This window comes from Thalassophryne amazonica, chromosome 8 (genome assembly GCF_902500255.1).
Source record: "Thalassophryne amazonica chromosome 8, fThaAma1.1, whole genome shotgun sequence".
In the NCBI taxonomy this organism is placed as follows: domain Eukaryota; kingdom Metazoa; phylum Chordata; class Actinopteri; order Batrachoidiformes; family Batrachoididae; genus Thalassophryne; species Thalassophryne amazonica.
In genome coordinates, this window is record NC_047110.1 from 100,315,669 (window position 1) to 100,339,046 (window position 23,378).

A 23,378-nucleotide genomic window follows, 5' to 3' on the forward strand; every position below is an offset into this window, starting at 1 on the left:
CTGGTGTGACCACCATTTGCCTCATGCAGTGCAACACATCTCCTTCGCATCATCCGTGACGAGAACACCTCTCCAACGTGCCAAATGCCAGCAAATGTGAGCATTTGCCCACTCAAGTCGGTTACGACGACAAACTGGAGTCAGGTCGAGACACCGATGAGGATGATGAGCATGCAGATGAGCTTCCCTGAGACGGTTTCTGACAGTTTGTGCAGAAATTCTTTGGTTATGCAAACCGATTGTTCCAGCAGCTGTCCGAGTGGCTGGTCTCAGACGATCTTGGAGGTGAACATGCTGGATGTGGAGGTCCTGGGCTGGTGTGGTTACATGTGGTCTGCGGTTGTGAGGCTGGTTGGATGTACTGCCAAATTCTCTGAAACGCCTTTGGAGATGGCTTATGGTAGAGACATGAACATTCAATACACGAGCAACAGCTCTGGTTGACATTCCTGCTGTCAGCATGCCAACTGCACGCTCCCTCAAATCTTGCGACATCTGTGGCATTGTGCTGTGTGATAAAACTGCACCTTTCAGAGTGGCCTTTTATTGTGGGCAGTCTAAGGCACACCTGTGCACTAATCATGGTGTCTAATCAGCATCTTGGTATAGCACACCTGTGAGGTGGGATGGATTATCTCAGCAAAGGAGAAGTGCTCACTATCACAGATTTAGACTGGTTTGTGAACAATATTTGAGGGAAATGGTGATATTGTGAATGTGGAAAAAGTTTTAGATGTTTGAGTTCATCTCATACAAAATGGGAGCAAAACCAAAAGTGTTGCATTTATATTTTTGTTGAGTGTATATAGCTGTATATAAAAAAATGTTTTGTGTGTGTTTTTGCCTTTAAGTAGATGGTAAATAATGTTGAGATTATTAATTTCACTTTTGCACAAAAACTAGATAGTAATATTGGGTATTCTGGTAATGACTTTATGTTATAATGTTATAATAATAATGATGGTATGTTGCAAATTTGCGACAACGGGCATACAGGTCAATTTGGTAAGTTGCATATTTGAGTCAGAGATTGTAGCATATATGCGACGATGGGCGTTAAGGGGTTAAACATGGATGCCTCAATGAACAGTGATAAACTTGCTTGATTAATACAAAAGTAACAGTTTGCACCACCATGTTGTCCAATTTCATTGCTTCACACGAACACCTAATTTACTGATTAAAATGCTGACTTTTGCAAACATGAAACAATAATTTTGTTTGCTGTAGTTTGCGTTTTGCTTGTTCGCCTCCAGCTAAATTAGACGTTACATTTTATTCCCCCAGTCTATAACAACTGGACATTTGTCAGATTAAACAGTAATTTTAACAAATTATCCATAAATCTTTATCTACATCAATGTACAGCATATACAAACAAAAATATAAATGAATGTAAAAATGTGCTGCTTTATTTTTATTTAGCATTCAGAAATCATACCGAAGTTTCCCAGTCAGAATTCCATATTCAGGGGGAATTTTTCATTTTACTTCCAACACACTTTGACTTAACTCTACTCTCTAACCAGCTATCTAAACCAGCGGTTCACAAACTCCTTCTGCCATATCCCCCTTTTGAAATTCAGTCCCTACAACCACTGCCTCTAACATGTTTTATTGAATCTTACCAACACCTTTGCTGAACATTACTGAAGAAATAAACAAATGCAGTATATCAAGTATTTTACATTTTAATCACTGGAAAAGTTCTTGTACACCAATTCCAGCAGGCTTTGCTTGCATCAGAGAACAGAGTTATTTTGTTAAAGTCAGGTCAGGTCTGAGGGTACGCACTAATGCTCCATGTTGCTATATCCAGCATACAACAGAACCACCTTGAGTCCTGGATGGGAACCACCCAAACCACAAAAGTAACCATTTATCTGTCACAGCCTGGTCAAAAGTGAGCATCCCCTTGGCCTTCCTCAGCTACGTGGGTCCTCAACATTGAGGCACCTATATCCTGGATTATGCTCAGATTAGCATGCCACATGGACAAAATGCTATAGTTGATGATCGCTCATAATGGATGTGATACTCCTCATCACAGTCTCCCAATGTAAACATTCATTTGACATAAAGTCCTTCCAGCAGTACCCAAGGATACTCCGTTGAGATCTACTACAGACATCCAGTTGTCGGCTTTAGTCACTGGTTACTATCAAGACAGCTTCATTTTTGATGCATTTCAAACGTTTCCTACATTTCTTTATTTTGCAACCTACAATAAGTCTGAAAAAACAAGGGGGTCGGACCCAGTGTTTGAGCACCGCTGATCCTATCCATCACAATCACACATAAATGAACAGCAGTGGTGGCAATAATTTTGAATTTCAAACACAAACATAAACATAAATAAATAAATAGAGAGCCAGTATCACATCTATTCAGTAGGAGACACTGCTGGCTCAATAATAACAGATTAAGAGAATGAGGGCTGGTGAGACGAGAATAAATCTTATGGTTAAGATGCTGCTAAATGCTACACCAATAGCTGCATTATGTAAATTCAGATCAACAAAGATGAGCCTCCATTTCTTTTGTTTGACATCACATAGCTGTAACAAACATCGTGAAAGTTAGTTTTCAAATTGTTCCTTGTTCTGGGGTCTCAGAATGGGAAGAGATATTTCTAATACTATTATAAAATACTATACTAAGATAGTTAATTAATTAATTAGGCGGTCTTGTTTGTCAAATTCAAAATCATTTGCTCCTCTGCTGCACAATACCTCATGTTTTTTCTCCATCTCTCCATCAACCTCTTTTTCCAGTTCTCTCTCTTTATGCCTCTCTTTCACCCACTTTTCCCCCCTTTTGTCCTTTTTGGGTCTCTTCTCCTTTAATGCTTCTTCCTGCAAGCCCAGCACTAGGTCAAAGATGCCCACATGTGGCTAGAAATGGAAGGTGTAGTTTAAATAAAAAAAACAGTAAAGCAGGAACAGCTGTTGTGACATTTTTAGCCTCAAACAGTTTCATCTACAAACCTAATTTTGTTCACTGTGGTCTGGAAACAAATGGACACAACTTGTTTGATTGGGATTTCAGGTATGCTATAACATAGATTATCATCATCTGCTTTTGAAGACATCAACGCAAATTTTGGGGTTTGCCAACTTGATCCCATCACAACATGTAGACAAGCTTTACAAGGCAATAAATATTAAAATACTTACTGACAGCGATACGGTATGTGCACTGTATTTCCGTCTGTTGTTACTTACATCTGCCTTTAATTTCTGGGAGGATCTCTCCAGAACATCATCACAAGACAGGTCTGAGTCCTCAGAGAAGCTCAAGTTTCTACGTGATTTCAAATCTGCACATGCACATAAATAACAAATTAGCTTTGGATGTAACATCAACAAAAACATTAAGCTCTATTATCGCTCGTCTTACCAGATGTCTTTCCAAGAGGTGACGTTCTTTTTTTGGCAGAATCCTGAGTGGTGGAGCTCGATGATGGCGTGCTTGGACATGATTTGTTATCCTTCTTCTTTTTGTCCTTCTTATACCCTGAGAAGACGGCCTTCCACAGTGACTTGTGTTTGGGTGGTGTCTCATCTGTGCCAGAGAGCCTACTGCTCTCATTCTTGGCTTTTTTCTCCTTCTTATTCTTACGTGGTGAGAAAAGGGAACTCCGTTTCTTGCTCTTACTTGCAGAAGAGCCTTCTGATGAAGCCACAGAGCTGTTAAGACTCTTGTTGCTACTGAAGAAAGGATCCGGTAAAGCCTCCGCCTTCTTTGACTCCAGAGCTTTCACAGCTGACATCTTTGGTGATCCTGCCGACTTTTTACTTTTTGCCCCTGTATCCGGGGTGAGATTCCAAACCACTTTAGACGAGGCACCCTTGTCCATATCATCTTCTTTCATTCTGTTTAGCTGCTTGGCCATGGCGTTTTTTAGGGCCTGGCTCTTGATGGACTTTTCTCTAGCCTTCATTCTCTCCTCAGCAATCTCTCTGGCCTCTTGGGAAAACTGAGTCACCCTCTGGGGCTTACAAGCGGGACTGGCAGGGATATTTGGTTTACCATTTTCCATTGCTAGAGCCAGATGTAGAGGAGGTTTGTTCCTGATGGCCTTGCTGGTGGGTGGAGTATAGAACCTATCGATGCTCCTTTCTGGTGTTCTCTCATCATACGCCTCATCCACGTCATCAGCAAATGGAATCTCTTCAACTGTCTCCACGAAAGACTTCCTCAGCTCCTCCTGACGAGGCTTCTTCTTCTCTCTCATTATGACCACTGGAACAGGTTCTAGGTCCGTGGTGGGTGAAGTGACTTTCCTGGGGGCAGGTTTTGGGGCAGACACAGGGTTGAGCTGGGTCCGCTGTGCAGGAACAGGCGTTTGGGTTTTTACAAGTCCTGGCTCTTTGGCATGCTCAACTGCGGGCTTTTCTGTTCTGTTGCTCCAGGACACCTGGTGTTTCTGCTGCCTGAGAATAGCTGGAGACTGATTTGCAGGCACCGGCGGCGGTGGGCTAGAGGGTGGGGTGAGCATAGTGGAGTTAGATGTGTTATAGCCATCAGTGTTTGCTGTCTGGCTAATGGCTGTGCTACCATTTAATCCTAGACCAGAGCTGCTGCTGAGTTCCCGCTTATCAGAGTCATTCCTTTTGGGCTCTACAAGCACAATGGGAGTAATGACTTGACCTTCAAGCGTGATGTTTATCCTTCGAATGACAGATCTCCCAGTAAAGGTAGGCTTCTGCTGCTCAGAAACATCTGCAGGCTGTGACTTGACAGACAAGGATTCTTGTATTGGAGGCTTAATGCTCTTCTCTAGGATTTTACTACTGCGGTCCAAAGGTGTCAAACCCAAACTCTTCCTGATCTCAGCACTCTTTAACCAAAATTCCTCAATGAGATCAGTAGTCTTAGATGGAGTTTCTTCAACTGAGGAATCTATCGACTTTGAGGACTCGTGTGTGACAGAGTCTGCTTTGGGGATGGGAGTAGAAGTGACTGCTGGGACAGGCTGAGTTCTGATGGGAGAATCAGAGGTGAGCGGTGAGGAGGGCTCGTGGCACAACAGAGGCTGAGCACAAATTGGGGAGAGGGGGTTTCCTGTGAGAGGGCAAATAGAATGGTGAGGGTAGACAGGAGATTTGGGTGTAGGAGTCTCAGGTAGTGGGATGGGCTGGGATCGAATTGGCAGTCCCACTGGTGAAATAACAGGGGAGTTGATAGATGAAGCAACATTTGACTCAACAGCTGGATTCACTGCAGATATGACTGGTGATTTGGAAGGTGAGCTGGGCAATGTTGGAGTAGCCGTATCGTCAGCAACCGGAGGACTTGAAGGAGTCACAGATGAAGGATCGGGGATCAGAGAGGGCAGAGAGCAAAGTGGGCTCTTGACAAGTGGAGACTGAGTTCTTGCCTCAGGCTTCACTTCCTCTGGAATGAATGGTTCTGAGAAGAAGTTAGTTTCAGGGGTCTTTACTAAGGGAAGAAAGGCGTGATTCATCTGGAAACAAAGAACTAAGTCAGCCTGATTTTGTCAAAAACAGGTCATACTTTCAATTTAAAAAGTGTGGAATAATCTCACCTGTGTCTCAGGCTCTGGGGATGGTTTGAGTAGTATCAGAATATCATCTTCCTTCTGTACCGGGCTAATACTGGATGGTTCTGAACAGATAAACCAACAAAACTGACACTGCCATTTATCTTTCAAAGTCATGCATCCAAGTTATTGATTGCTAAGTTTTAAAACATACCAACACTTGATGTCATTTCCAAACTTTCTGACTTTTTATCTTCTTCTGGAAGTACTTCAGCATTTTCTGCCTGGTGCAAACGAGCCTCAGCTTCTGCATCTGAAGGGATGTCATCTAGAATTTAAACATAATGACAACTGTTACAGAGCATATCTTTCTCTCCCTTTTGACATGCATAGATACAAGACCACCTATCGAGTCCAAGTGAAGACCAAGACCTTAAAGGGTTGAATGTGAGTCAACACCAACACTTTGGGATTTAGGAGTGTTCAAAACCAAGTAAAGACCAAATCTTTGGAGGAGGTAAAACTAAGACCTAAAAAACACAAGTCGGTTTTCAAGAAGAATTTAATTGGACTAGAAGTAGTATGTTAATAACTGCGATGATCTAAGATTTTATATTCACAAAGTGTAATATACGAGATCTGTTAGAAAAGTATCAGACCTTTTTATTTTTTTCAAAAACCATATGGATTTGAATCACGTGTGATTGCATCAGCCAAGTTTGAACCTTTGTGCGCATGCGTGAGTTTTTTCACGCCTGTCGGTTGCGTCATTTGCCTGTGAGCAGGCTTTGAGTGAGCACTGGTCCACCCCTCTCGTCGTTAAGGAAATGGCGGAATGATTTGGAGCTTTGCTGCATCAATTTTTTCCTGAAACTGTGAGAGACCTCCAGGTGGACACCATTCGTAAAATTAATATGGCTTTCAGGGACGATTTTATGGGGATTACACAGATTAAGGAGTGCTCCAGCCGGTTTAAAGACCGCCCACAGCGTCTGAGAGCGTGGCGCGCTCCGAGCGCCGATCGACAGGCTGACACCCTGCTGAAACAACCAGATCATTTCCAACGTGAAGGCTTTGTTGATCCGGGACATCGTCTGACTTTCACAAAAAGGCAGAAGGCGTGGACATCAGCACTTTTTTGGCACACTCCACTGTTACAGGAGTTTTTTTCATGGAAAAAGAAGCGGATGAATGCGCCACAGTGCCGTTCATGGCGCGGGACAAAACCACCTCCGTGTTGGTCTCTCAGGACGGCTTTCATGTGGATTTCAGACGGCTTCCGGTTGCTTTTCAGTCGTGTGAATATCCGAGAAACTGAGCATGAGCTGGACATGCCCCAACATGTCCTGTGAGGCTTCATCACGGCGTTGCTTTGCACCATGCGGCTCCGCCGCGACGTGCGGGATTCCTGGAGCACTCCTTAATCTGTGTAGTCCCCATAAAATCCTCCCTGAAAGGCATCTGAATTTTCCGAATGGTGTCCACCTGGAGGTCTCTCACAGATTCAGGAAAGAATTGATGCAGCAAAGCTCCAAATTATTCCGCCATTTCCTTAACGACAAGAGGGGTGGACCAGTGCTCACTCAAAGCCTGCTCACAGGCGACTGACGTAACCGACAGGCATGAAAAAAACTCACGCATGCGCACGAAGGTTCAAGCTTGGCTGATGCAATCACACGTGATTCAAATCCATATGGTTTTTGAAAAAAATTAAAAGGTCCGATACTTTTCTAACAGACCTCGTATTTAAAGGCATGATGTAGCTTTCAGCACAACTACAGTGAATCTTTTCCTTTGTGAGACACTGAACACCATGTAACAATCAAAACATAGCACCAGGCAACACAACGTAAATTAATGTATTTGTTTTATTATTATAATTTTTAATTAATGTGTCCTACTTATATACTTATTCTCATCAGAGACTGAGTCAAAATAGAGTAGAATTGCTTTCAATTAAGAGACAAGGCCAAGTTATGCCTGGTTCACACGGCAAAATAATTAGGCTGATATCGGACCCGATCTTCCCCTTCCACCAATCTTAAGGACGCCCTGACAATCGTAATGACGCTAAAGATAATCTTATCAAATATTCCTGCCATGTGTGATCTGCTCGGAAGGACGTCAGGGGCGCTTCGATCGCAAATCAGGGATATTCAACATGTTGGATTGTCTTGGCCCGATGTCACTGTGTGTGTGTGTGTGTGTGTGTGTGTGTGTGTGTGTGTGTGTGTGTGTGTGTGTGTGTGTGTGTGTGTGTGTGTGTGTGTGTGTGTGTGTGTGTGTGTGTGTGTGGTGTCCCCGACCACAAACGAGCACACAGCCTGCTGAATGTGATGTGCAGCCAATCAAAAAGCGAGGTGATGGATGCATGGGGCCAAATCTAAAATCAAAACGGCTGTTATGGCTTATCAGAAAGTCTGATGTGGGGTGGTCACGCTGTCTCCACCCCTTTAAAGAACGCCTTTTCTTTTTCTTTCTTTTTTGCCCCGTTGTAAATAGTCCAAACTATCTCCGTTTGTATACTCTGAAGTCATGTTTAATGTCGAGAGAGTTTGCAAAATTTCCTGTCTGTCCTGGGAAGGTTTGTGTGTGAAATCTGTTTGTGTGTGGTGTGTTGTTTTTACTGTGTGGCTGCACACCACACACTGGACGACCAGCACTGATAGATCTATGATTTTTTTTTATCTTCTTCAAATTAGCCACCTTGCTGAAGACTTAATTTATTAAGTTAAGCCACAATTCCCCTATGTTACGCCTATGTTACACACCAAGATTTTAAAATTGTCGGTAGGTTTTCAATACCAGAGAGATGCCACACATGGTGATAAAAAAATAAAAAAATTAGATATAGCAGTTTTTGTTGTACAGCATATGGTGTGCAGTCACATGGTAAAGACAAACACACCACACACAAACAGATTTCATTCAAACATTCCTAGGTAAGACGAGAAATCTCACAAAATCTCTCGAGATCAAACGTGACTTTGGAGTAATCAATTTTGGCAGTGGTGGTTCTATACTGAACTACTCCCCGGGCAAGACCCCCTCCAAACGCCCCCCTCCCCCCACCACAAAATTTTGCACAAACAGACATTTTTTAAAATTATTATTTTATTATTAATATTTTACAAGTACCCTTTCAATTGAAATTGATATCAAAATACTGCAGGCTACAAAATGGCTCAAAACATCCATGAATTGCAAATTTGAATAAACACAACCTAACATGTTAAATGTCTGTCATTAGATGCTTTATTTAAATCTGTTTTTCAGGGAGGAACAATTAGCTCTTTTATTAAGATGCATATTCATCTCAACATTTAGCTAAATATTTAGCTTGATGGTTGTAAATATTAGGCTAAATGTGTAACTACTTAGCATTAACTAATTTGCTAAAGTTTTAGGTTTGACAGAAATTTGATAATGTAGTATTTTCCTTTTTTCTGCCTAATTTTTGCTCTTCATTTGCAGGTCAAGAGAAAATCTAAACTGAAGTGTTACTAGCGTTCCCATGCCAGTGAAATCAAATGTGATTCTTTTTCTCCCTCAAATAAACCAGTTAATTATGAAGATAAACCTCATGTTAAACATTATTATTGTTAGTTTGTCAGTGTACAAGACATTAAAAAGAGTTGCCAGTTGCTGGAAAATTTTTGTATAAACACAGTCTTGCAGACACACAAAAAAGGGTCAGATTCAGTCCCTTCAGCTAGTAATGTGAACACAGCATAAGTTCTAAGCCGTCTTTACAAATAGGCAGACTCTCCTTTCTGCAAACCTTTTTCCACAAATGGGCAGTTTGTCCTCTCCGGTGACATTCAAACCCGTTCTTACACCTTGTCTGTCTGCTTTCAAAGGCTGCCTGCCTCGTTTTTGCTGGATGGTGTACAGACCGCACGGGAGGAGAGCACGTTCTGCCGCACACAGAGAGGATTCGGCTGCATCCCCAGCTGGGCGCAGCCAAATCCTCTCTATAAAAACATGCAGAAATTATAGACCTGTATTTATAATATTATGAATGAGATGTGCGTTATTTGGAAGAAAGTCTGACTGTAACTGACTGACCATCCCTGGTTCTCAAGACCAGGCACCTAAGTGGCTCTAATCTACTCTTTTCTACTCTCCTATTTTACTCTTCCTTTTTAGATATACCTTTATATACTAGCACAGTTCCACCTTAGAATTGGAATATAACATATAAGATATACCTTACTGAATTTTCATTTAGTTTACGAAGCACCCCCGCCTTTGTCCACCGCACGCCCCTCCCCATTTCTTTCACCTTCTCACTACTTCTGTGAACTCTGACAGCAAGCAGGGTGCCTGCAGCTGCCTGCAGGGCGCGCCAATTTGCCAATTCCACACACAATGACAAGAAAACCATTTTGCAGTAGAGATTTTTTTTTCTTCAGTGCTCGTGGCCACGGTGTCAGCCCGCCAAAAATGGCGCACGGGCGGCAGCTCGAATGACCCGTACTACAAACCGCCACTGAATTTTCTATTCCCCTACGTGCTTCCGTCCCCTCACTTTCTGACTGGCTACAAATCACATTCAACAGGCTGCATGCTTGTTTACGCACTGGGCACACCCCACACGCTGGGATAGCAGGCCAAGACAACCCAACGTGTTGAATGTTCACCATTTGAGGTCTGTGCTGTCCCGGGATCCTTCCGAGTAAACTAGAGCACTCTTAACAGACCACACACAGCAGGAATTTTGGCAGCATGGTGGATTAGTGGTTAGCACTGTTGCCTAACAACGTCATGGGATCAATTCCCACCAGTGCCCTTTCTGTGTGGAGTTTGCATGTCCCTGTGTTTGCGTGGGTTTCCTCGCACATTTAAAGACATGCAGCTTATGTGAATTGGAAACATTATATTTGCCCAGGTCTCCCTTGCAAAAGAGAGCTCGATCTCAATGGGACTAACCTGTTTAAATAAAGGTCAAATTAAAATATCTGATAATATTATCTTTAGAGCCACCAAGATAGTTGGGGCTTCCTTAAGATTGTCAGAAGGTGAAGCTCGGGTCAGAAATCTGCATAATTATTTTACAATGTGAACCAGGCATTAGTTATTTCACACAGTATGACTTATTTTTCACAAAGAAACATGAAATTTAATCTGTGGTGCATATGACTCACAAACCCGTATCTGTACTATTCCTGGAGAAAATATTCACTTTTCTCGATAGTTTTCTTGTAATATGATTTGTTACCTTGGTCCATCTCTGTACCAGGCTCCATGTCCGGACTGTCTGCTTCTGCTTCCAGGTCATCATCCTCACATGGCTCTAAGGTGACAAGGAAATGTCATGAAATGACTCAACTGCACACAATTCACAACCTTTAGTGAATAAAAGAAAACATTTTTCATTGTTTCTATTCAACCTATAACTTTAGCAGAACTCTGAGATGAACTGAGACTTTGGGTTGCTGAGTAAAATTTTAAAAAAGCACCCGAGTGCAAAGATCGCTTACTGAAAATAAAAAAGAAAGAACAAAAACCTACTAAAGCCAGCCTGAAGGGTGAAACGTGACAAAGAAATTTAAGGCTGAAATATGACAAGACTTCAAACGCAGAATCACTTTTCCTTCTTAGGAAGCATTGAAGGAAACTATTCTGGTGAGAAAAGCGTATATTAGTTATCAGTACAAGTAAAATTATACTAATTTCTCAAAGGTTGTGCACAGGTACATGCAATTTTCTATTTTTGGACTTGCCTGTTAATAATATTTGAATTATGCATTAACACAGATATTAATAACAGCAGTGAAGACAAAAGAAGCAACAAGTGTTAAATAAGCAAAAGTAAAAAATGATAATTAGTAATAAATCATGCATTTTAAATAAAACAAACATGACAAAAAGCAAAACCACAATGAAGTTGTGAAATGTACATCAACAGGTTTTTGCCTCTTTCCCAATTTCCTCTATTTTGCATTTTATACTTCAACATCTGTAAAGTTCATGTAAAAGACAAACAACCTGAGTAAATACAAAATAAAGTTATTAAATAATTTCATTCAACAAAAGGTCAAATATTAAAACACCAACTGGCCCTGTGTGAGGAAAAGTAATTGCCCTCATTTAGTCAATCAAATAAGTAACCAAATTTAACTGATGATTACTGCAAATACACAAGACAGTTAAACAAAGAAATTCCTTAAAAAAAAAAAAAGACATTCTCACATACAAATTCTGGATACAACCTGAGGGTTGTGATTTATGTGTTTACGAGGTCTATTAGAAAAGTATCCGACCTTATTATTTTTTTCAAAAACCATATGGATTTGAATCACGTGTGATTACATCAGACATGCTTGAACCCTCGTGGGCATGCGAGAGTTTTTTCACGCCTGTCGATTACGTCATTCGCCTGTGGGCAGTCTTTGAGTGAGGAGTCGTCCACCCGCTCGTCGATTTTTTTCATTGTTTAGGAATGGCTCAGAGACTGTTGCTTTGTTTGATAAAAAATTTTTCAAAACTGTAAGGCACAACTGAGTGGACACCATTCAATAAATTCAGCTGGTTTTCGGTAAAAATTTTAACGGCTGATGAGAGATTTTGGTCTGGTAGCGTCGCTTTAAGGACGGTCCACGGCGCCTGACGGCGATCTGCGCTTCGAGGCGGCAGCGTCTCGCCGTTTCAAGTTGAAAACTTCCACATTTCAGGCTCTGTTGACGCAGTAAGTCGTCAGAGAACAGAGAACTTTCAGAAGAAGTCGGCATGAGGAGTTTATTCGGACATTCCATTGTTAACGGTCATTTTGTAATGAAAGAACGTGCGGGCAGAGTCGCATGTCGGGCTGGACCCGACCGCGGGGGGTCGCGGCAGGAAAAACACCTCCGTTGGAAATCTTAACGGGCAAGTTGGAACATGCCCAAGCTGTTAAACAATTTCTCAGTTACTCACTTGTTGAAAGCCATTAAAAGCCGCCTGAATTCTACAAATGGTTTTCAACACGGAGGTGTTTTTCCTGTCGCGGCGCACACAGATTTGCCGAGTCGTCACGGAAACGACTCGCGAATTTGCGCGTACGTCTTTCATTAAAAAAAATGTCCTTAAACAGTGGAATGTCCGCATAAATTCCTCATGCCGGCCTCTTCTGAATCTTCTCTGTTCTCTCACAATGTCCTGGGTGAATTAAGCCTTAAATTAGGATGTTTTCAGCTCGAAACAGGCCGACGACAGCGCCTGGAAGCGCTGCGGGACGTCCCGCTCCGTGGGAAGTCCTTACACCGACAGAAACACCCCATAATCTCTCATCAGCCGTTAAACTTTTCACAGAAAACCAGCTTAATTTCTCGAATAGTGTCCACTCGGATATTCCTCACAGGTCCAGAAAAAATTTTGATAAAGCAACGCGCGCCGTCTCGAGCAGCATGTGAAACAAAGGAATTCAGCCGAGAGGGCGGGACCACATCTCACTCAAGGCCTGCCCACAGGGAAATGACGTCACCGACACGCGTGAAAAAACTCACGCATGCGCATGAGGGTTCAAGCATGATTGGTGTAATCGCATGTCATTCAAATCCATATAGTTAAAAAAAAAATAATAAAAGGGTCGGTTTATTATCTAAGAGACCTCGTACAATCTGATGTTCTCAATTATAGTTTTGCAGTTTTAAATTGTCTAAAATTTTAACATGCCTTTATGTTGCATGGTTATCTTGTCATGGGTTCCATTTGCACAGCTGTTTGAATTCTCTGAAAGCTTTTTCTAATTAAGATTAACGCTATTATTACAACCCCAATTCCAATGAAGTTGGGACATAGTGTAAAATGTAAATAAAAACAGAATACAATGATTTGAAAATCCTCTTCAACCTATATTCAATACACCACAAAGACAAGATATTTAATGTTCAAATTGATAAACTTTATTGTTTTTGTGCAAATATTTGTTCATTTTGAAATGGATGCCTGCAACACGCTTCAAAAAAGCTGGGACAGTGGTATGTTTACCACTGTGTTACATCACCTTTCCTTCTAACAACACTCAATAAGCGTTTGGGAACTGAGGACACTAATTGTTGAAGCTTTGTAGGTGGAATTCTTTCCCATTCTTGCTTGATGTTCGACTTCAGTTGTTTAACAGTCTGGGGTCTCCGTTGTTGTATTTTGCGCTTCATAATGCGCCACACATTTTCAATGGGTGGACTGCAGGCAGGCCAGTCTAGTACCCGCACTCTTTCACTACGAAGCCACGCTGTTGTAACACATGCAGAATGTGGCTTGGCACTGTCTTCCTGAAATAAGCAGGGACGTCCCTGAAAAAGACACTGATTGGATGGCAGCATGTGTTGCTCCAAAACCTGGATGTACCTTTCAGCATTGATGATGCCATCACAGATGTGTACGTTGCCCATGCCATGGGCACTAACACACCCCCATACCATTACAGATGCTGGCTTTTGAACTTTGCGCTGGTAACAATCTGGATGGTCTTTTTCCGCTTTTGTCCAGAGGACACGACGTCCATGATTTCCAAAAACAATTTGAAATATGGACTCATCAGACCACAGCACACTTTTCCACTTTGCATCTGTCCATTTCAAAGAAGCTCTGGCCCAGGGAAGACGGCAGCATTTCTGGATGTTGTTGATGTTTGACTTTCACTTTCCATGGTAGAGTTTTAACTTGCACTTGTAAATGTAGCGACGAACGGTGTTAACTGACAATGGTTTTCTGAAGTGTTCCTGAGCCCACGCGGTAAGATCCTTTACACAATGATGTCAGTTTTTAATGCGGATCAAAGGTCACGGGCATTCAATGTTGGTTTTCGGCCTTGCTGCTTACGTGTAGAAAGCTCTCCAGGTTCTCTGAATCTCCTGATTATATTATGGACTGTACATGATGGAATCCCTAAATTCCTTGCAACTGAGGTTGAGAAACATTGTTCTTAAACTGTTGGACTATTTTTTCATGAGTTGTTCACAAAGTGTGATTCTCGCTCCATCTTTGCATGTGAACGGCTGAGCCTTTTGGGGATGCTCCTTTTATACCCAATCATGACACTCACCTGTTTCCAATTAGGTGTTCTTTGAGCATTCATCAATTTTCCCACTCTTCTGTTGCCCTGTCCTAGCTTTTTTGAAATGTGTTGCAGGCATCCTTTCAAAATGAGCAAATATTTGCACAAAAACAACAAAGTCTATCAGTTTGAACATTAAATATCTTGTCTTTGTGGTGTATTCAACTGAATATAGGTTGAAGAAGATTTGCAAATCATTGTATTCTGTTTTTATTTACATTTTACACAACGTCCCAACTCCACTGGAATTGGGGTTGTATTATTATTATTTTAGGTATGTAGTAATTTTTACACCTATGGAACACCAATGGACAAAAATGAGACATTATCTCAAAATGGGGGAGACAACCGAGAGAACAAAGTTCAAATACTGCTGTTAACAAAGACTACATCTGCCATCTGAAGGTATCCAATTTATTAATTTTTAATTTAATTCTGAAATACTGTACATCACTGCACATTATGTTTGAATCACAAGTACATTCTACACTTTTCTGTCATAATGCCATGGAATGCCATTGTGATGCGAGCACGTCTGTCAGCAAGAGACATGCCACACCCTCTCATCACCCCACCCCATATGAGAGGAGCAGGACATTTCTTTAAAACCTAAAAGTGGACATTTTTCAATGTCTATGAGGGATGTTTTGACAGCAAATGTTGCTATCAGTCTTTTTTTTACAAAGACACCATGACACTAATATAAATGCCGTAAATGACAACCCCTTTAAGACCTGTTAGCCATATTTAAAGAAGCAATTCCTTTTTCCACACAGATATAGGATAACCTTTCTTCAATAAACAAAATTCTCAATCATAAACTCTATATACTCTCTAAGTATGTGTGTGTGTATATATATATATATATATATATATATATATAAATTAGATATTAATGCAACTTTGCACAGATTTTTTTGTACTAGACAGTTCTTTGTTACTGTTCTTGAAAATTGCACAAACATACTACTGGGTCTTGTGAAAAGAATCTTATTTTACTGTTATATGTTAGTTTCCTCACATGTTATATCAGAGTCCATGTTTTCTTGTTAAAATGTTCTACCAGCACTAAAACCAACCTCTGCTTGCACTAAGGTTGTTTGAAAGTTTTTTTGTTCTTGAAAGTTGCAGATTAGAAAAATAAAGGAGTCTTGTGAAAATAATGTTTCCTCAGTGTTTGTGTTTCTTTCCTCTCACAATTACTTGTCTGTAACTGAAAAAGTTTTTCTACCTGTAATATAACCTATATCTACGTTGCAGCAACAAGAGGTACAAGATCAGATGTATTTCACAACTGTTTTTAAGGATATGTATTTGCTAATTTCACAAAGATTTAATTCTTGATTGCATTTTTTGAACTTGAAAATTCATCTGTTATAAAGTTAATTATTTATCGATTTATCGATTATCAGCATTTTTTCCATCCAAATATCGTTATCGGCATTGGCCTGAAAAAATCCATATCGGTCGGGCTCTAATATATATATATATATATATATATATGTGTGTGTGTGTGTGTGTACATCCTGATTCTCTGTGTAAGTACAAGTGCTATTACCATCAGTGGTTAGTCCAAAACACAGGAACAGTGACCCCATATTCCACAAATGCATTCACTGCCAAATTAAATTTCCTCACGCTTGATACCTCAGAGAACACAACACCAGGACTCTGACACCTCAACTGCCAATCTCAGTCCCAGACATATACTTGGCAGTATGCAAGTGAGTAGAGAGTAATACAGTGCATCCAAAAAGTATTCACAGTTTCACTTGTTCAACATTTTGTTATGTTACAGCCTTATTTCAAAATACAGTAAATAAATTTTCCCTCAAAATTCTACTCACAACACCCCATAATGATAACATGAAAAAACTTTTGTATTCACACCCTTTGCTCACTAATTTGTTGACAGCAATTACAGCCTCAGGTCCTCTTGAATATGATGCCCCAAGCTTGATGCACCTATCTTTGGCCAGTTTTGCCCATTCCTGTTTGCAGCACCTCTCAAGCTCCATCAGGCTGGATGGAGAGCGTCAGTGTCCAGCCATTTTCAAATCTATCCAGAGATGTTTAATCTGATTCAAGTCTAGGCTCTGACTGGGCCATTCAAGGACATTCACAGAGTTGAAGCCACTTCTTTGATAGCTTGACTGTGTACTTAGGGTCATTGTCCTGCTGAAAGATGAACCGTCAAACCAGTCTGGGGTCAGGAACTACGTTCCTGGATGGTGCTTGGTTTCCTCCAAACATGATGCCTGGCATTCACGCCAAAGAGTTCAATCTTTGCCTCATCAAATCAAATCAATTTTATTTATATAGCACCAAATCACAACAAACAGTTGCCCCAAGGCGCTTTATATTGTAAGGCAATATAAATGTATATATCATCAGACCAGAGAATTTTGTTTCTCAGTCTGAGAGTCCTTCAGGTGCCTTTTGGCAAACTCCAGGTGGGCTGCCATGTGCCTTTTACTAAGGAGTGGCTTCCGACTGGCCACTCTACCATAAAAGGCCTGACTGGTGGATTTCTACAGAGATGGTTGCCCTTCTGGAAGGTTCTCCTCTCTCCACAATGCAATGTTGGAGCTCTGACAGACTGACTACCAGGTTCTTGGTCACCTCCCTGATGAAGGCCCTTCTCCCCCATTCGCTCAGTTTAGACAGCTCAAGGAAGAGCTTCTTCCATTGTGATTTCTTAGCTTTTTATTTTTAATAAATCTGCAAAAATCTAAAATCAAATCTTTTTCACATTGTCATTATGGGGTATTGCATGTAGACATTTGAGGAAAAAAATGAATTTCATTCATTTTGGATTAAGACTGTAACATAAAATGTGGAAAAAGTGTTGTGAATACTTTCCGGATGCACTGTACATCTTGGATTTTGGCAGCACAGCATGAAAAGGTGAAACACAGGTGCTGGTCTGACACACAGATGGTAAAAAAAAAGTTGGACAGCACCCAAAAGTGAAACCAAAATGCATCCACTTCTGAAACATCACCATGTTTGTTGAAAGACACTTCTAGTCCCTTTTTCTTCTTTCATAAAATTCCTTGTTGCACCTAGCTGCAAGTAGATCTTTCCTAATTAGAGAGCATTTTCAGGAATTTCAGGAGACAGTTTCTTTCTGCCCAGTTAAATAATATTTTACTTCCTTGCGCAAGGACAAGACAAAGTTCAAAGTGGTTCTTTGGAAGTAATGTTATTTTGTGTACTGGTGGACAAATCTTGAGAACCATTAGATTGACTGTATGTCAAATAAATGGTTACTTAGGGACACTCATATGGCGTACTACTTGCATTGTGAAGGAATGTCAGTTACCACATATTGGCTGTGTGCCGTGTTTCTTTGGGCATGATACTGCAAGCACGTGCCTCATTCTTGAGAACCCCAGGGATTGGAGAAGGCCATGTTCACCTCACTGTAGCAGATAAATGGCTACTTTCAGGAGGTGGGGATGGACCAGTTGCCTGCTTGAACAGTTGCCATTTAGAGCCTAAAGCCCTGGTCCCACCAAATAATGAAGGATGAATAATGAACCATGCAACATGTTTTTTTTTGGTATGAGAAGACTTATTCAACTATCGTGGGAGAATAGTGGCTCTGAGAGGCAGTATATTCAGCTAATAAGGCTCATCTCTGAGCGTAGCACTAATTTCAAGAAGTTCAAAATTTAGTAGCAACAGCGTGGGACAGTTTGTATACGAGGTACCACGAGGACAAACAAGGATTTTAGAGGCATGTGTGGTGTGGACTGGCTCAGCCCTCTTGCGCACACAATTCTACCAGCTTTGTGCACCGGACTCTGTATATAAAATAATTATTTTGTAGCGGATTAACCATTTTCTGTCAGTTTGGATGTTGAAAACACCTCTAATCACTTCTGGAATCACGAAGGACTGTTTCATCTGGACTTTTTTTCCTCTCTCTCTCTCTCCTGCTCCATGAGGAATGTATTTTGGAACAGCTTAAAAGGTAACTATTTCTATTGTTTTTATAGCTTGGTAAAATAGTTGCACGCTCATTCCTAGCTGTAAAACTATGTTTATGATAGAGTTAACATCTTATGAGGCACACTCTGTGCACGCAGACTGGCACCCAAGACGAGCAATTAGGCAAAACGGCAGCTCGCAAAAGAGTAATTTTGCAGTCAGCAATGGACGAACACAAAGTTAAAAGTTGGATCACTGTGTCAAAGTGGCTGAGTGTTTAAAGCCACGGAAGAAATAGCGCCAGTGAAGCCAAGAGGAGCGCAGAGCTGTCTAGGAACTCAGAACGAGAGTGCACAAAAGAGCGATTTTGCAGACATAACACAAAATTAAAAGTTGGCTCACGGTAACGCGCACTCACTCAGTGAAGCGTCTTTTTTTGGGCTGTGTGTAAAAAAAAATGGTACATCTTGAATGGATGCAGTGAACTGAAAACCCACACTTTAAAGAGACCAAGTGTGGGAGGGCTGAAGGTTTGGACCAAACCCATACCTAAACGTGCACCAATATTGCGTTATCATGGCGCTACATGGATCATATGTGGCTTGATGTGAATCATATGTGGTGACACGAGCTATTCGAAGCTGGACAGGGCTCAAATGACAGATCGGTCGTGGCTCACTATAGGCTGATACGTGGCACATGCGAGGTACAGAGAGGCACATAGAGACGCCTTAGTAATGGATATGTGACGGCTTAAAACGTGGATCATTCTTCAAATAATCGCTGACACACCCACGTGTGGCTCATGAGATCAACATGGCTTATTATTCAGTGGGAACGAAGCTTAAGGTTCCATAGTGTGGTAGATGCACGGCACCACTGCATGCTCATAAGCCTGTGATTATCGGTCAATACGACACAAAGAAGTAAATCCTATATAGGCTTGCCCACTGGTACTGATACCTAACACCACATTTCTCAGAGTGAAGTGGATGAGAGTCTACAACTCCCCCTGGTTGGGACGCCAGTCCATTACAAGTTACTTCCCCATCCAAGGCCAGTAGCCATTTACAGATGGGCAGAGTGGGATAATGCAGATAAAGTGTCTTGTCCATGCTCAGAGACGGGCAGCATAAATGGGAATCAAAGTCAGGTCTACATACTGGTAGTCCAACTTCTATCCCACTGAGATACCTGCTCCACAACGGGACATGGGCTAAAATAATTATAGTTCCAATCATGTGCATCTGTATGCATTTGTCTGGATGCCCCTTTGAACTGCATAGCATAGCAGTAAGCTAGCCAACACAGTCACTAACATGATAAGTAATCTCAACTGGGTTTATTGGCACAATCCATCTTTGAACACTGCCTGGATGCGTGTTTTCGAATCTTTAGTCTGGTATTCCAGTCAAAAGCAGTTTTATTAAACTGTACAACAACTATTGGTGCGTGAGATGGATAGACAGGTTGGGGCTGCATCTGATGTTTTTACGTACGCTGTTCCAGACCATTGTGGTGTAGAAAGAGCTGAGCCAGAAGGTGAAACTGTTGATATACCAGTCAATGTACTCCATCTGCTATTGAATATGCCTATCCTCACCTATGGTCATGAACTTTGGGCACTGACCAAAAGAACAAGGTCATAGATAGAAGCAGCAAAAGTGAGATTCCTCTGTCGGGTATCTGGGCTTACATTCAGGGACAGGGCGAGAAGCTCAGTTATCCGGGAGTGACTCAGCTGCTGCACCGGAACCCCCCAGCAGTCTAAGTCTATAGCAGCATAACTAAGGGATGGTTCAGGGTCACCTGATCCAGCCCTAACTATAAGCTTTAGCAAAAAGGAAAGTTTTAAGCCTAATCTTAAAAGTAGAGAGGGTGTCTGTCTCCCTGATCTGAATTGGGAGCTGGTTCCACAGGAGAGGAGCCTGAAAGCTGAAGGCTCTTCCTCCCATTCTACTCTTACAAACCCTAGGAACTACAAGTAAGCCTGCAGTCTGAGAGCGAAGTGCTCTATTGGGGTGATATGGTACTATGAGGTCCCCAGGATAAGATGGGACCTGATTATTCAAAACCTTATAAGTAAGAAGAAGAATTTTAAATTCTATTCTAGAATTAACAGGAAGCCAATGAAGAGAGGCCAATATGGGTGAGATATGCTCTCTCCTTCTAGTCCCTGTCAGTACTCTAGCTGCGGCATTTTGAATTAACTGAAGGCTTTTCAGGGAACTTTTAGGACACTCACTCTGAGACAAGACCTTTCTAATTTTAGAGATATTGCGTAACTGCAAAAAAGCAGTCCTACATATTTGTTTAATATGCGCTTTGAATGACATATCCTGATCAAAAATGACTCCAAGATTTCTCACAGTATTACTAGAGGTCAGGGTAATGCCATCCAGAGTAAGGATCTGGTTAGACACCATGTTTCTAAGATTTGTGGGGCCAAGTAGAAAGAAGAAAGAAACAGAAACACAGAAAGAAGCCAGCTAAGGTGGTTCAGGTTTCTGGAGAGGATGGCCCCTGGTATTCACCCTGGTCACTTTCAGGCACATCCAACTAGGAGAAGGCCCCAGGGAAGACCCAGGGCACGTTGCAGTGGTTATATTTCCCAGCTAGGATCAAGCCAGCTGGCCAAGGATAAGGAAGTGTGGGATGAACTGCTTGGTCTACTGCCACTATGACCCTGATAATCAGCAGAAATTGAAGGACTAAGATAACGAGCGAGCATAATTTGATTTGAAAGTCGTATTCTGCATATATTACATGTCAACCTTGGAACAACATTTTGGCTTCATTACTACAAAACGGGGTGCATCATCCATCTTAACTTACATTCTATCATCAGACCAAAAGAGCGCTGAGCTCTGGAGTGACAGCCTTGCAGTGTTCATGCATGTGAGTCTCTGCACGTGTTTGTACATGCTCCAGTAAAGGCCAGCTGATAGACAGATAGAATGCGAGGCTGAAAACGGGATGTGGTCACCCCTTTTAAATCTGTGCTACCTCCTGACACGGACTCCAACCAGACTCGCACTGCCTCATGTCGGGCGGATGAGCGCGCAGGGGCTACATTAGAACCAGAAGATACAGAACAACGAGGGACAGATGGCAAGGAAATAAATGTTAAATAACGAGACACATGAGAGAGAACATAAGAGAACACAACAGAATAAAACCATATAAAACTGATGGAGTTGTGATACACTGAGATGTGGCTGAAGAATTTCACACCACAGGACAAACATGGACTGAGTGACAACGTAGGAGATTCAACACAAAATCAGACATTAAAAGAACAAAATCATATGATTACAACAGGTGGGTTAGTTGGAGGAAGCGGCGACTCCCGTCACAGGCATACAGTTGCAGCCACACCCAGAGATTTCTGGGTCCTCATTCAGACCCGCCTGCATGGGACTCGCTTTCCCAGGGCTGCACTCCTCGTGGTGTGTTACCTGTAGAGGAGGGCTGTGTGAGCTCAGAGGGTTGGGACAGTTGGGATGCTGAGGCCGGTTGGTCCTTGTCCCCCTCAGAATCCAGGTGTGTTCTCACCAAGCCCAGAATGGCCTGGGGATCAACCGGTTGCAGGACTTGTTGGATGTGAAGGTTTCTGGCTAAATGGCGCAGTTGGTGTGTGGTGCATTGTTGTGTTTTGGTGTGGCAAAGTTAGATGAGCCAAAGAAGTAGGTAGATAATGGATAGAGAGGTGAGATTTGTGTAAAGAAAAAGAGGGGGAAGAAAAAAATCAAAGAGAAAAGGCAGAGAGACCGTTAGAAAACAGTAGCACTGAAATAAAACTCATCAGCAGCGAGGTACAAGTAGAGGCTGCATGCATTAGGCTGCAAAAAAAAAAAAAAAAAAAAAAGCCACACCTGAAATTTTGTGACGCAAAAATAGAAGGTTAAAGAACTATTCTGCCACTCATCAAACCATAACTGCAGCACTGACGGGGAAGCATTCATCAGATTAGTGCTTTAAAGCCATATATGATATAAAAAGTACTATACAGCAGAGAAATGGAGATAGACTTCATTGTAAAAAATGCAAGTTTAACAAAAGAACACAACCAGCAAATTATAAAGGAAGAAAGCCACACTGTTATTGGAAAGAAAAATCCTCAGAAAACCAACCAAAACCAGCCAGGATTTTAGAAATCAGACTTAAACATCAGAATTACTGCAAACACATCCAGAGGCAGTGGTGCTACCTTTAAATGTACCAACATCCTCTTCATCTGTCAGATACTTTTCCAGCCAAAGACCTGACTGGAGCTCCCTGTCCCAGGGGCAATACTCCCCCTCTGCCAGTAGGGGGAGACAGAACCCCCCCAAAATACACACACACACACACACACACACACACACACACACACACACACACACACACACACACACACACACACACACACACACACACACACACACACACACACACACACACACACACACACACACACACACACACACAGAGATACATACAGAACAGGCATGGAGGCAGTGATGAAGAGGAGGTGGGAAGAAGCAGAGGGTGAGGAGAACGTTTGAGACACTGACATTACACATGGAACAGATTCAGATCAAGAGTATACAGAGTTCTAAACTGTCCTAAACCAAGTGCAAGTCTAAAGAAAGTAGGGACACATGCTGAACCAACTTTTTCTTCCCCAATAGAAACATCCAGAGTCAAAGTATTACCCAATACAAAGACACAATCAGTACCAGTGCATAAAATCTGGCTGGTAAGAGTTTAATAGCGCTAATTAGCATCCAGACACACACACACACACACACACACACACACACACACACACACACACACACACACACACACACACACACACACACACACACACACACACACACACACACACACACACACACACACACACACACA

The 23,378-nt window shown here is 41.8% G+C and overlaps 1 protein-coding gene across 1 annotated transcript in view; it reads right to left on the reverse strand.

The window, feature by feature from the left end:
* The window catches only part of mical3a (microtubule associated monooxygenase, calponin and LIM domain containing 3a), a 188,851-nt gene that overhangs the window by 24,751 nt on the left and 140,722 nt on the right, over positions 1-23,378 (reverse strand). Inside the window, 8 exon segments of the mRNA XM_034177077.1 lie at positions 3,225-3,319; positions 3,400-5,470; positions 5,552-5,631; positions 5,721-5,834; positions 10,728-10,802; positions 21,489-21,551; positions 21,941-22,099; positions 22,693-22,785. Coding sequence (XP_034032968.1) covers positions 3,225-3,319; positions 3,400-5,470; positions 5,552-5,631; positions 5,721-5,834; positions 10,728-10,802; positions 21,489-21,551; positions 21,941-22,099; positions 22,693-22,785 — 2,750 coding nt within the window.